A 14,465-nucleotide genomic window follows, 5' to 3' on the forward strand; every position below is an offset into this window, starting at 1 on the left:
TGCCAGGAAGTTTATGTTATAACCTACAATGTAATTTTGTTTTCAGATCCTTGAAGATAGGGGATAGTATCTTTTTCAATAAATATTTATTGACAAAACTGAATGAATTCATCGTTCTCTTTATCTGTAATGCAGATATCTTACATAATTCATTTTCTTTTAGCAAACTGCTATGAAACTTAATATTTTAATAGTTAAAATCAGGGATACTTCAATATAAATCATTTAACAAGCAGGTGTTTTATATCATATTGAAATTTTATTCATTGAAAGAAAAATTCATGACAAGTGCTCTGGAGAAAAAGTTACATTCTTTAGTTACACTATTTTCCAGATATTACATTGAAATCTTGCTGCAGGAGTACAGACTAAGTGCTTTTGTGGATGTTGGACTGTACCAGTATAGAAATGTCTATACTGAACAACAAACGGAAGATGCAGTGAATGAAGAACAAGTGATCAAATCCCAGTCGACAATTGTCGAGGAAGTACAGGTTTGCTATGATTATAGATCCACTTTGTAGAAAGTAAATGTTCAAAGATAGGAGCTCTATTTGGTTATTAATTTTACTAGGTAAAATACTGTTTTGGGGGAAAACAGTCATGGAAAATTACTGAATTTTGCCTTGGAATATCTGTAATTATAAACCAAAGAGTCTGTTATTTGATGACTTACACATTAAAATAGTTTATCATTTGCAATAAGATAGGGCAATGTAGAGGCATTGAATAGCTGACTTATGATGCTTTTAAAATGTATTTTTCCATATAGTAAATATATGCTGTTTTAAATTGCAAAATAGGTTATAACATTGGAAAACTGGGAAACAACTAATGCAACCAATGAAGTGCAGAAGATCATGGTAACCGGCCCATGTGTGGAAGCTAATTTATGTTCATTTTACCAATATAGATTAACCTATAACATGGAAAAAACTGGTAAGTTGTAAATAATAAGGGAGATTTTATTACTCTTCATGTATAGACAAAATTATAAAAGTATTTGCTCTAGTCAAATTCTACTGTCTAGAAAATATAGTTTTAATAGTATGCTAGACAAAGAAGCAAAAAAATATATTATGAAGAAAACTCTTCAGACTGGGATAGAAAATGGCATCAGTAAAAACAGCTTTCAGATATATACTATTATTTTCTTCTATAAGGATCATGATAAATGCATATCTAAACACACATAAGGAATTTATGTATCTGTGACTTACAGGTGTAAGTTAATAGGAATTAAGTTCATCATTATAGAGACAGACATTTCAGTTTCTCAAAGACCTATGAGACACTAATTTATCCATTAATGAAGATACTGCATTCTATATTTTATAAAAAACCCTGAAAAAATAATTTTGCTATTTCTGTTAATTGTTTCAATGAGTAAATATTGATGAGTGCTTGCTGTTTGCCAAATACAATGCTTATTACTATGGGAATATTAAAACAATAAAATATGAGCCCTATCCTCAATAGATCACAATCCAATTAAGTAGTCAATATTATTGAACTTGAATCAATTTCAGAATGTAATTTCATTAAGTGATAACTGATGGTACAGACTATAGGTACTTTAAAAAATTCAAATATGAGACATCAGTACTGGCTGTGATAGTGCAGAGATTTCAACTCTTTTTTTTTTTTTATTAAAACCCCTAATCATTTGACTTTAATTTTTTGTTAATTCATCGAAAAGTCTGGCTACCTGCTGATGCTTCTGACTTCATACTGCAATCAGCCTTGAATGACCTCTGGTCTATAAAACCAGATGCAGTTCAAGTAATAAGAACACAAAATCCTCAGAGCTATGTTTACATGGTAACCTTTATATCAACTAGAGGTAAGCATGTATTTCATTTTGCAATTCTGTAAAGTTTTTTCTAGGAAACAAGTTTGTATACTGTGCAACTCCACTGAAAAAGGTAAAAGCTCCATAAAATGACAGAGGAAAGTAAATGGATTCATAGCCTTGATCACCTTCAGGAGAAATAGAAATAAATGGTTAATTTTTTTCTATTGTAATTTAAATTTTAGTTGTACTTCAAGGAGTGTACAACTCCAATGCATGAGATATACACTCTATATACTACAAATACACTATCAGTATAATAGCCTACTTTACATTTAGCAAAAATTAGTGAAGATATTAATTCTGGAAATGAAATTTAAGTGAATCAGTATTTCTCAGGAGACACTAGCCTGGCTAGATCTTGTTTGATAAAAGGATTCTCTGGTCAAATCCCCGTGGGAAACACTGTATACCACAGCTTCTCCTTGAAGGTTGATAGAGCTCATTATAGAATATTAAAATCCCCAAGGACTCCGGCAATGAGCAACAAACAAAAACAACAATAAAAACAAAAACAAAACAAAAAAAGCAGTGCACCTGTGTTTAATACAGCATTTTCCAAAATTATTTGACCTCTTTATCCTTTTCAAGTAATGGCTATTAACTTATTACATTTTCAAGTCTTACAATTTTTTTCTTTTAATTTTTTCCTATTTTTCTTCTGCAAGTTTCATAGTTTTTTTTTAATTTATTTATTTAATTTGTTTATTTTTGGCTGCGTTGGGTCTTTGTTGCTGTGCGCGGGCTTCCTCTAGTTGCAGTGAGCGGGGGCTACTCTTCGTTGCGGTGCATGGGCTTCTCATCGCGGTGGCTTCTCCTGTAGCAGAGCACGGGCTCCAGGTGCACGGGCTTCAGCAGTTGTGGCTCGCGGGCTCCAGAGCGCAGGCTCATTAGGTGGCACGTTGGCTCAGTTGCTCTGCAGCATGTGGGATCTTCCCGGACCAGGGCTCGAACCCGTGTCCCCTGCATTGGCAGGCGGATTCTTAACCACTGCACCACCAGGGAAGCCCTCAAGTCTTACAATTTCAAGTGTCACATTTTCAAGTCTTAAAGCCAAGTTTAGCAAACAATTTGGGTATTTGGGATATTTAGCTCCTGAAATAGGTCCCTGAATATGTGTTTGTTTTCTTTGCACAGTCACTATTTTCCAATTCATATAAGTAAAGTGTTACTTCAATGTTTATGTCTCATTTTATAAAGTTGTTAATTTGATTGTTGAGCAGAGAGTAAAGAATTTTGTTTAACATGAATTGAAGTTCTAAAAATTTCCCAAAGGTTAGATTGTCAAAAGGCTATCTAAATGAAGATATGGTTATCTTTGTTCTCTCAGAAACATATTTTTAGATCAGAGAGAAATTTTAAGACTTCAACAGAAACCTTAAGAAATATGGTAGCAAAATCATAACTGGGCAAATTCTAGGACTTTACCCAACAGAGAGAGTCAGTAGGATTCCACTGTTAAAGCATCCTCCCAAAGAAGAGAGACATGTGAGGACAAGGCCTTATTTCTCTCAGTGAGATTGTATAAACAAGGTTCACAGGCATGGGGCTATTTCCTGGAATTCACCTTTGTACTCTATTTGTAACTAAAGAAAATAGCAATTTCCCAGGCTAGCCCTTTATACTAAGATGATGGTACTGGAACAAAACTTAAAGAATTTTTGGAATATTTTATTGCCCATTGATTTTTACCTCATGATCCCAATGCCAACTTTTGTTTATCTTACAAAACTTCCTTTTACGCTACAAAAACAGAACCTTAAATATATAGCACTGCTGTTCTGCTGTTTCTACTATGGCTAAATCTCAGATTCAAGGATCTGCATCTTCTCCATTCATCCTTTTTTTTTGTGATAATACAATTCCAAATAAAACCAGTTTTGTTACATCTGAGTTTCTATTATGGATATATTGGTATTTAATTAATTAACTTCTTCAAATGCTGTTTGGTACTTCATTGCAGGAGACTTCAATCTGCTCAGTTATGAAGTATTTGAAGGGAACAATGTCACACTGGCTATTACAGAACAAACCAAAGGAAAACCCAGTTTGGACACATTCACACTGAATTGGGATGGGATCACTTCTAGGCCTCTTACGCTGCAGTCATCAGAAGCTGAAGTATGCTCTGTGTTAGTTTTTTAAACAGAAAGCCACTTAAGCATCAGCCTTCTATAAAAACACATTTTAAGGAGTAGTAATACATCTTCTCCTTGGCATGGTGGGTTGGAGCCAACTCATAGTGAGTGGAGAAGGGAGGAAATATCACAATGACAGAGGGAGTGTAAGGAGAGTTCTTGGATCTGTGCCAACAGGATCCAGGTATCTGCATATGGGGCAGCTGCTCATGAGGAATGTTTGCTTGTGAATTACTGCATTTCAACAACTACCTGTACAATGAGTTTGAGTTAATATTTGTTTGATGACTGAAGATCATGCACTATTTCAAGTCCTTAATTCTAAATATCTGTGCTTTATCAGAGAAATATGGTATGGAAATTATAGACCTCATGAATGTGTGCCAGTTCCTATATAATCCAGAATTATTATTTCTTAAATAATAGTAAAAGATTACAGTATATGTATCTCTTCTTTTGAGAAACAAGGCATTGGAGTATATATTTTTTCCAGTTAATTTTGCATTAATTGGGAAAACTATTCATTTGGAATCTGTTTAATTAGGTGCTAATTCATTTAGGTTTGCCTCATTGCTGTCTTTAAAATACTACTAAACCAATATGCCTGCCTTATGTAATAACTAAATAAGCTAAGATCAGCCAGTTGGATATAACTATTGTCATTCTAAAATAAAAGTCTTGAAACAGTCATTGGATACTGAAATTATCACGTTAACTTGAAATTATTTAGGAAATGACCTCATAATTATGGCTAACATGGGAATTATGAAATTATTTTTTTAATTAATTAGTAGAATTAGTAGTTAAATTAGTAATGTTCTAACTCTTCATAAAGAAGTTACTAAAGCTCATATTGTTAATTTAGTTTCAGGCAGCAGTGGAAGAAATGGTTAGCGCTAAGTGTCCACCACAAATTGCAAACTTTGAAGAAGGATTTGTTGTGAAATACTTCAGAGATTATGAAACTGATTTTAACCTGGTATGGAATATTTAATGAACTGTGAAATGGACCAGATAAGAAATCATATAAATGTTTGGAATTTTGTCATTTTTTGAATTAGCATTAATTCCTACAACATTTAAAGTCAAGTTGCAAGTATAATTTTGTCATACGTTTATTGGTAAGGTCTGTTCTAGCATCTTCCTGCATTATAAAATGACTCATTTGTAAAAACACACATGAATTTTCTTAATCAAGAGAAAGTAGGCAAGATGGGTAAATGTGAGATCTATAGGGTTTTTTGTTTGTTGACTTCATTTAGATGCAGAGTATATTCTTTTTCCTCATTGGCTTCAGAGAATACCATTTGTAGTAGAGCGTTATATAGTAATTGCTTCTCTTGCTTCTGGTCAGTTAGTACAGTGCCTAGTCATTATTTATTTCTTGATGAAATACAAAGATTTTTCTTTGATGTACAATAAACTTAAAATATACTTAACTTCCTAATTCTTATTTTGAAGACTTGAGGAAGCCAGATATTCACCATTTCCAAGTGACTACCATAGGAATAAGAAATATATAGGCTAGTTATTCAATTCAGATCAATACCCCAGAAATAAATGAGTCCTTAAAAATATATATCATGTCATGCTTTATGCAGATTTATTAGTGAAGAAAAGGGAAAATCATTTAATGGGTTACGTTTTCAACTTGTTTCAATAAATATACATATATTTGGGTTCTCCTATCCTGAATGTAGTACTTGCAGCCAAGACAATTGAACAAGTAGTTTCCATTATACTCCTTTCGTACTTCATCTCCCATCATCATCATCATCACAACACACATTCTTGGCTACACTTTACCTTGACTCTTTGAGTTTCCCAGCACCACTCTCTCACGTCCCCACTTCTTTGCACATATTTTACCCTCTCTCTGATGCCCTTGGCTCCCTTTTCCTTTTAAATTACTCCTGTTTATTCTTAAAGGCAATTCATTTGTTACTTCTCCGAGTCATCTTTTTTGATGCTTTTATGTGAGTTAGATGCCTCCTTTCAGCCTTGGTTTTATAATCCTTGGTTCCTTTGTCCCAAACTGGTAGGCTCCTGTGTGTAGGGATAGGGTTCTTCACTATTTGAACCCTGAAGATTAAACAAAAAACAAGCAAATGAACAAACAAGCAAAAATGTGGCATGGAATGAGCACAAAAAATCATTTGTGGAAGGAGTGAATAAATATCCTTAAGGAGTTCATAATATAAGGGGAAAGAGAGGACTTGGGAAATAGTCAAATACAGATACAAGGGATTATATGAATATGTATCTAAATGAGTGTTATAGGATGAGAGCCTTAGACTTTAAAAGAAGAGAGAAAACATTCCAAGTTAAAGCAGTTTGGGAAGCAGTGGGATCTGAGTTGAAATTTGAATGACTTAGGTGAAGATGTTGGGGAGTAAAGCAGGGCAATAAATCATGTTTTCATTTGAAATATTATTTCTGTAGGAGCATATTAATAGAGGGCAAAAGACAGCTGAAACTGATGCTTACTGTGGTCGTTATTCCCTGAAAAACCCAGCTGTTCTTTTTGACTCAGCAGATGTTAAACCAAACAGACTACCATATGGAGACATTTTATTATTTCCTTATAATCAGGTAAGCTCAACAAAATGATATGCTAATTAAATTTGTAAAATACCTTGGTAATAAAATTTCATGAAATTTTAAGACAAGGAAAATTGCTTGTCGTGTGAAGTCACATCACGTTGGACAGGCACCATGCTTCAGTTCTGTGCTTGTGATCTCCTCGTCTGTTGATTCTCAAAAAAAGAAATTTAAAAAATACGTAGTACCGTGCACATGTATTCTGCTTTATCTTATAATTTCAGAAAAAAAATTATTTGCACACAAATGTAAATACTAAAACAATTTAAAATATATAATCTCCTCATTATTCCTTCATTAATTAAGAAGAAACAAAAATAGATAGCCGTCATAGAGTGATCTTGGGTATCCATCCAATCATGGAAAAGTGAAGGAAGATCATGAGCAGAGGAGATGGCAGTTTTAGGATAGGTATCTAAGACTAGCAATCATAGATTTACCCTGTCTCTTGTTTTAAAATTCTCAACTTGAAACACATGTTCTAAATTTCTGAGTTCTAAATATATATGGCATTTTTAAGGAGTTGTGGACCATTAAAATTAGTATTTAATAACTATTGTATGGTGACACGTCCATCTCTAAATGTTCAGCTGCATTCACATCCTAGTTAATCTACCTGAATGTTTCTCTGTCTTCTCTATGTGTAATGGAGTTTTAAATTCATTGAAGAGTTTAGTTAGAACTGGCCTTAATCCTTATATAGCTCCATGACTAGAGGGAGTGAATTATTTCCATATTTTTAAGGAAATCATATCTAAGAAAACAATAAAAGAATTAATCATTAATTGTGAGGTCACATCAACTCCTTCCTCTTGTATAAAATCTTCCCCAATTCTTCTGCATCTCATTGTCTGAAATTAATCATTCCTTCCTCTGTGTTCTGATACATTTTGTATAAAAAATGCTCAATAGATATTTATTGGATTGGATTGAATTCATTTGAATTGCTACAAAACAATTTAATGGTAAGATATTGTTACTGATTTTTTTTTTAATATTTTCTGTGTAGTTATGTTTAGCATACAAAGGATTCTTGGCAAATTATATTGGTCTAAAATTTCAATACCAAGACACAAGCAAGATTACTAGAAGCACTGATACACAATTTACATATAACTTTGCGTATGGAAACAAGTAAGTTACACTATGAATTTGAAATTTTTAAATTATAGTATGTAAACTATGAAGGTAAACTCTGTTTGTTTGTTTTTGAGAAATCGTGTGCACCGTGGATCTAACTGCAATTTTTTCTGCCTTCTACATAAGCTTCCTAACAGAGACAGTTGTGCCAAAAATAAATCTATAGATTATGAAAATAAAAATTGGTCTAGTGTCATCATCACCCATGACCATTTAAAAGACAAAACAGTGGTAAACTTTAGAATTTAAATTATATATTATTAAATCTAATGTTTCTAGTTACTGAAGGAAGGTAGAAAGAAACTGCCTTAGCGCAAGATTGTCATTAGACTTTGATCACTGAAAAACAAAATGAATGTGTAAATGAAGAAAATAAAATATTTTGATGAACATACCAAAGTTAAGGGAGAAAAGATATTCTTAAATACTTGGTTTGGTTGCCAAAAGTTAGACACATAAAAATTCAGTTAGAGAAATATAAGGCGAGAAACTAAATGAGTCTAGAGAAAGCTGTTTAATGACTATGATTGTCATAACCTCAAGCACAATTTAGTTCTGCAAAATGACTTTTGCTTTTCATTAATTATTATATCTTCTGAAATTTGTCAATCTTGACTTTGAATTTTCATATACAATCACACAAAAATTTTACTTACAATAAAACAATGACGACACATACACACACATACAACTTTTCTATTTTAAAAAGTATTCCTCATAAATTTTAAAGTTATGCTTATTGAAGTGTAATTTACATAATGTCATAATTTACTCTAAGTGCATAATTCAGTAAGTGACAAATATATACAGTTATGTAATCATTACCCCAGTAAAGATATAGAACATTTCCTCTCCACAATTTTAGAACGTTTTTTTCATGTAAAGTTTATGTCATAAAATACCCATGGTACGATTTCCATGTCTTCAGAAATATTTCTAATACGTTTCTTTTGTGTTTTTTTTCTGTCATAGCTACATAAAAAAATCTTCTCTATCCTGTATCAATCTATATAGTTTTCATTGTACTTTAATACATATCATTTAAGTTGCTGTCATTCTGTAATAATATAGAGAGGACTATTCTATTCTCATCATAGGAGTGGGATTATGAACACTCAGAACTGCCGTGTATGGAGCAAGTGTGAGGCAGAGTCAGTGCCTCGGCTTAACTATTCAGACAGGAGGGAAGAGAAAATGATCCAAAGTTAGAAATAGAACCAAATGATAGCCATAAACAAAACAAAACAAAGATGAGAAATAATAGGTAAGATGATGAGGGAGATTAGAATAACCAGATGGAAAGAAAAGGCAGTTTTTTTCTTTTCTGGCTGCACTGCACGGCTTGTGGGATCTTAGTTCCCCAACCAGGGATCGAACCCGTGCTCTCTGCAGTGGAAGCACGAGTCCTAACCACTAGACCACCAGGGAATTCCTGAAAAGGTGGTATTGATGGGGGAGTTCGCTTCTGGATGAAAATTCTGGTTGAAGAAACTACTTCCAACTCCGCAATTTCAAGCTTCCTGCTTTCTTGATCATCCCAACACTATTTTCAAAATGCAGGGACCAGCTTTCATTCCATACCTTTAGAAATGTGTATACTCCAAAACTCATAGAAATATGTTGGACTATAAGGGGAATCTTATTTGTTAAAGGTTTAAAAAACTTTTCAGATGGATCCCTCATGAGTTGGGGGAAAGGGGGAAAGTGGGGAGACAACCAGAGTTGGGGCCTGTAGATGCTCCCTCGGAGCTAGGTCCCTGAATTCCATCAGGAGAAAACAAGATGTGCCCACTGGGTCAGTGACAGAAGCAGTGACAGGCAATGGAACAGACAGGTGGGTGGGAGCACACAGAGCCTGTTGGAACTGTGGGACCTGGACACGGGTATCCTTAGATACATCCCCCTCCTGTGCCCCCAGCCCAGCTTTTTAACCTGAAATTTTTAAAGAAGTTTTGCCAGTGCTTATGGCTTTCTCCCTGAAGAAGTGGAATGACCTTTTGTTAAGGGAAGAAGGGAAGTTATAGTCTACAGTTTTCAAAATAAAATATTGTATTTGATGCATACCCCTCTGGCATCATATCCTGAGCATGTGACCCTAATGCCCTTCAGATTTTCTGATCAGTTGATAAAGTGAGGGCAACTGGGAGCCGATTTTAAATGTAGGTGTCAGAATCTCTAACATGAGGTAGGTAGCCATGGTTAAAATGTAGATACCCAAGAGATGTTTGTCAAAGAGAATATATATAAGAAGAGCCTTTCAAAGAATTCTTCAGGACACGTGAAAATTCTCCCACTGAATATTCCTTAGATTGTTGGAATAAACATTAAAAGATACTTATTTGTGTTTTACCCCACGAATAAGATCTAGACATGCTTCCATAGGATGTAAAGAAAGAAAGTTTTTTTACATACAGAGACAGAAAGTTCATCAGATACTGAAGTTTGGTAAACCTGAAGTGGACTTCAAAGGACAGAGAGCTGAGTGAGCTCTGTGTATGAAGTGGACAGTGTTTGCACGAACTATAAGAAGCTGCTCTCTGAGAAAGTTGCAGGACACTCTTGGGTTTTGTTTTCTGAAAAAAACTTAAAACAAGGAGTCAAAACCGATTCCCCACCCACCGCCAATGAAAGAAAAGTAATCTTCCTGAATTAATGCTTTAAAAGAATGTCCTTTTCCTGACAGTTCAGATTTCACCCTCCAGTGGCATCTGATTAAACAGCGTATGGCTCCTGTGTTTGCACTTTGGGCATGTTTTATACATTTGATCCATCTTTGTTTTCCACAGAAGATGAAGAGGAAGATAGGCAGAAAGAGAGAGGAGCAGAGACAGAGATAGAAAGAGACAGAGGAGTATTGGAGAAAGTGTTGATTCCCCCTCCCCATGCATAAATAGATCTTTTGAGGCTATTGCACAGTTTAATCCAATATATAAAATGGGATCAAAGTTAGCTCCTGGAATGAATGAAGTGAGTGGGAACAATTCTGCAATTCCCTAGGGTAATTGTTGACTCAGAAGAGGCCACAACTACTCTCTGTTGGCCATCACATAGGAAGAAACAATGCCAGGGGTCAAGACAGTCCTCTCCATGTTAATAGGCAAGGAGCATGGAAAGTCTATGCACAGAATGAACATATCCCACTGCCTCATACCCAGTTTGGTTCAAATCGGGTAATCCCGTGACGGATCATTATGAAGCCAAAGTCCTTCTTGAAGGGACATCCCTACATGCCCAAATTGAACAATGGAATCACAATTTTAATTTTGATCACCACCACCTGTATGCATTTCATTCTTCTATTGCAACAGGATTTTAGAAGATTTTACAGATCTCAATTCTTCCATGTTAGTCAAACCATCACTTATCATATCACTAAGTAGGTTCTTCCTTTAGCCTGCAGTTTTTCTGCTGTGCCGTAATCTGAAGATGCCCTACATTTGATGGAAGCTAATGGGCTTCCTTTACCCTAAATGCTACAAGATCTTTCAACAAGAATATCATGATTTTTAAAAGAGGGTGGTTCTCTGATTAAAAACTATTACCAATCAAGGTGACGTAAACTCTCCTGCTCCTAGCTGGTATTTCTAGACCTGCTTTTATGTAGGTCAGACAGTCTACTTAGATCAATTAGGTGTGTTATCATTAGTTTATTTTCAGTACATTGTTAGTGTCAAAAAGTGCCATTTTTTCTCAAGCATTGTTCTGTAACCCTCCAAAACCAGTGATGTTTGTAGCTGTAAATCAAGCTTCAAAATCCCAGAAGTAAAATCTGGTTTTCCTTTGGAAAGTGGAATTATCTAGCCACAAAAGCGCTATGTGCTGTTTAAGTTTTGATACCATTTGTAGTCTCCATTTCTCTTATAAAGGGTCCTGCTCAGTGTACCATTTTTTCTAAGTAGTTTTTAGAACTTCGGAATCATATAATTAGTAGTAGAAGTCTACTTAGAGGCCCAAAATACTTTTTTAATTTAAGGAGCACTTTAACTTAATGTAGTTCTGCATATAATTTTCTAAAATGATGTCAGTCTAAGCTTTGATGCACTAGAGGTGGATCCCATGATGAGTTTGTAAACCATGAAGTTTCAAAATGAGAATAGAAGGTGCCCAAACTAGTCAGTTAATCAGTGCAGTGGTAGCTGATGCAAAGATTATTGTTGAACTGTATTTAGTTATTTGAATGGCAGTATTTATCTCTTTATTGCAAACTCCTGTAACCAAATTGCTTATGTAATTTATGAGATTCCAATGCAGTTAGTATTTAATGGAAACTCTGAATCTAAATTATACGTTTAGAAGGCACTCTGCAACCATTTGTATCTATAAATAACTTTAGCACCTTTTGTCCCTTAGTTATAGGGGGCAATGCAACTCCACTGAGCTCTTCCAGAAGTATTATCAAGCTCCAGTTTTGCTTCTTAGTATTGGATTGAAATTGCTGCTCTGTCCCTGGCACCACTAAAATGGTTTGCTTCATTCTTGTGTCTTGTCTCTATATGCTTTCCACCAAGGTGCATGCTCCTTAGTTTACTTACCTGTCACTACAGAATGTTATTTTACATTCCTATGTCTACTGCCAAGGTTACAAATAAAAGAACACCTATCTTTTGGATGCAACATTAAATCTTTCACTGCCAATGTAAAGTCTCTGCTTGCTGTCCCTTGTGGCTGTTTTTTTGTGCTAATAAAGCTTGCTTATGGTCTTCTTGTGGGAAAAGAAAAACTTTTACTGTTTAAGATTTTAATGCTTTTTATAATGTATTTGTTTACACTGAACATTGTAACTGATCTATACACCTAATTAAACAACCATATTTCAGCTGGACCTACACTTGTATAGACCTTCTGGATCTCATACAAATCAAATACACTGGGACCAGTTTTTCTCTTCAGAGGATTAGTTTGCAGAAAGCATCAGAATCACAGTCTTTCTATGTGGATATTGTATACATTGGACAGACATCTACAATTGCAGCATTGGATGGTATATTGTATAATTTCATATCTAAAACTTAAACCTTCTAAACGTACTTTGTACTAAAATCTTATTGTGGACGTTATTTATATTCTGTAGGTTAGATAGAAACATTAATCTCTAAATATTGTCATTCTTTCATCTCAATAACACCATGGTTTAAATCATATTTTTTTTAATGAATAGGACCAGGTGATTATTCTAAAGATAAATGCATCCTTAATGTAAACTTTGTCATTAAAGCAGGAATTAGTTTTATAGTCCTGGATTCTGTTTACAGGTAAACTGTGGCAAACATTCTAATTTTGCCTTGTTTGATTTTTGAGAAATCAACTACCAAGATAGAGATCTGTTCCTGAAAGGCAACTGTTGACATTGACGTCTGTCTAGTAAGAATGAGCTGAAACTTTCCATGGACTTTATTGTGATAATTAGTAAAACTGTAAATGAAAACTTTATTTCTCATAGTTGTAGTATTTTTTTCTAGTTATGTTAATAGGCTCATATATGTGAGATATGCTAATAAAATAATAAAACTTAAACTGCAATCTTTTTAAAAATCAGCCTAACTCCAAACAGTCACCTTAATAAGTGACTATTACCATATTTCAGAGGAGTTTTGGAATCCTTTCCTTTGGAACAGTTTTCAAGTGCAAGGTCATGATTCAACTAGCTAAAAACTAAATGTTACTGTACTTTTGAGTCACTCTTTTTGAATCCACTATCACCAGACCTACATTGTGATTGGTGGAGCACATAAGACAGCTGATTTGTGCTGAGATAAAGGTTGTGGTTCCTTAAGCAACATTCATTTAGCACCTACCATGTGGCAGGCAATGTGTCTAGTACCAAAGAAAGAGCAGAGGACCAGGCAGTCCTGGTTCTGCCCTCATGGAACACACGTCCTAGTGAGCACCACGTTCAGGGACCTACAACAGAGTAAAACTAACTGGCCCGCAGAAGGCTGCATAGAACCCAGAGCTTGGTGGCTTTTCAGTATTTTGTTTTACCCAATGAGGCTCATATATCAAAAGACTTTAAAGCTTTGTATTCTAGAAGTGAAGGTTTGCCAAGCTTCACAAACTACTTTCCTTAAGGTCTTCTTTCTAAAATTTGATTTTAAACAGCTTATTCCATGACACATGGATATTATTTGACGCTTTTCTTTTTAGCAGCACAAGCTGTGCAATTTTTTCTCCCATTTACTTTGTTTATTTATGTTCTTTAGAAATGCCAAAGAGAAGACTTCCAGCATTAGCAAATAAAGGAATATTTTTAAAGCACTTTCAGGTGAATCAGACCAAAATTAATGGATCAAGTATGACCAACCAATATTCTGTCACCATGACATCATGTAATTGCAGTTATAATATACCCATGATGGCTGTGAGCTTTGGGCAGGTAAGCTTGGAATTTTATGAGTAGCTATTTTCAACTTATGAAACATTAGCCTTGACCTAGTAAACTTAAAACATTTTTTTTTATGAAGAACTGACACACAGATATCTTTTAATAGAACAAGACAGTTATTCTAAGGATAAAATGAAGATTTAGAGGCTTATTGAACTTGAGCATGAAAATTCACTTTAAACATTAAAAATTTTTTAACGAAATATATCGATGGGGAAAAAAGCAGGAGGAAATAGCCTTAAGAATCAGCTAGTCAGATTTAAGTAGAGTTTTCTCTGTTGAGGTAAAAGAAAAATTTGTGGGCTCTCCCAATAAAGATCTTTGAACAGAGATTATTGAAAGAAAATTTGAG

The 14,465-nt window shown here is 34.4% G+C and overlaps 1 protein-coding gene and 1 pseudogene across 1 annotated transcript in view; both read left to right on the forward strand.

Moving 5' to 3' along the window:
* Window positions 1-14,465, forward strand: part of PKHD1L1 (PKHD1 like 1) — a 154,049-nt gene that overhangs the window by 42,668 nt on the left and 96,916 nt on the right. Inside the window, exons 15-23 of the mRNA XM_068525490.1 lie at window positions 335-494; window positions 804-939; window positions 1,700-1,843; window positions 3,816-3,973; window positions 4,856-4,969; window positions 6,433-6,582; window positions 7,601-7,725; window positions 12,549-12,712; window positions 13,932-14,104. Of these exons, the coding sequence (XP_068381591.1) occupies window positions 335-494; window positions 804-939; window positions 1,700-1,843; window positions 3,816-3,973; window positions 4,856-4,969; window positions 6,433-6,582; window positions 7,601-7,725; window positions 12,549-12,712; window positions 13,932-14,104 (1,324 nt within the window). The remainder of the gene's footprint in view (window positions 1-334; window positions 495-803; window positions 940-1,699; window positions 1,844-3,815; window positions 3,974-4,855; window positions 4,970-6,432; window positions 6,583-7,600; window positions 7,726-12,548; window positions 12,713-13,931; window positions 14,105-14,465) is intronic.
* Window positions 9,553-11,234, forward strand: LOC137751617 (suppressor of cytokine signaling 5-like; annotated as a pseudogene).

This window comes from Eschrichtius robustus, chromosome 17 (assembly GCF_028021215.1).
Source record: "Eschrichtius robustus isolate mEscRob2 chromosome 17, mEscRob2.pri, whole genome shotgun sequence".
NCBI lineage: Eukaryota > Metazoa > Chordata > Mammalia > Artiodactyla > Eschrichtiidae > Eschrichtius > Eschrichtius robustus.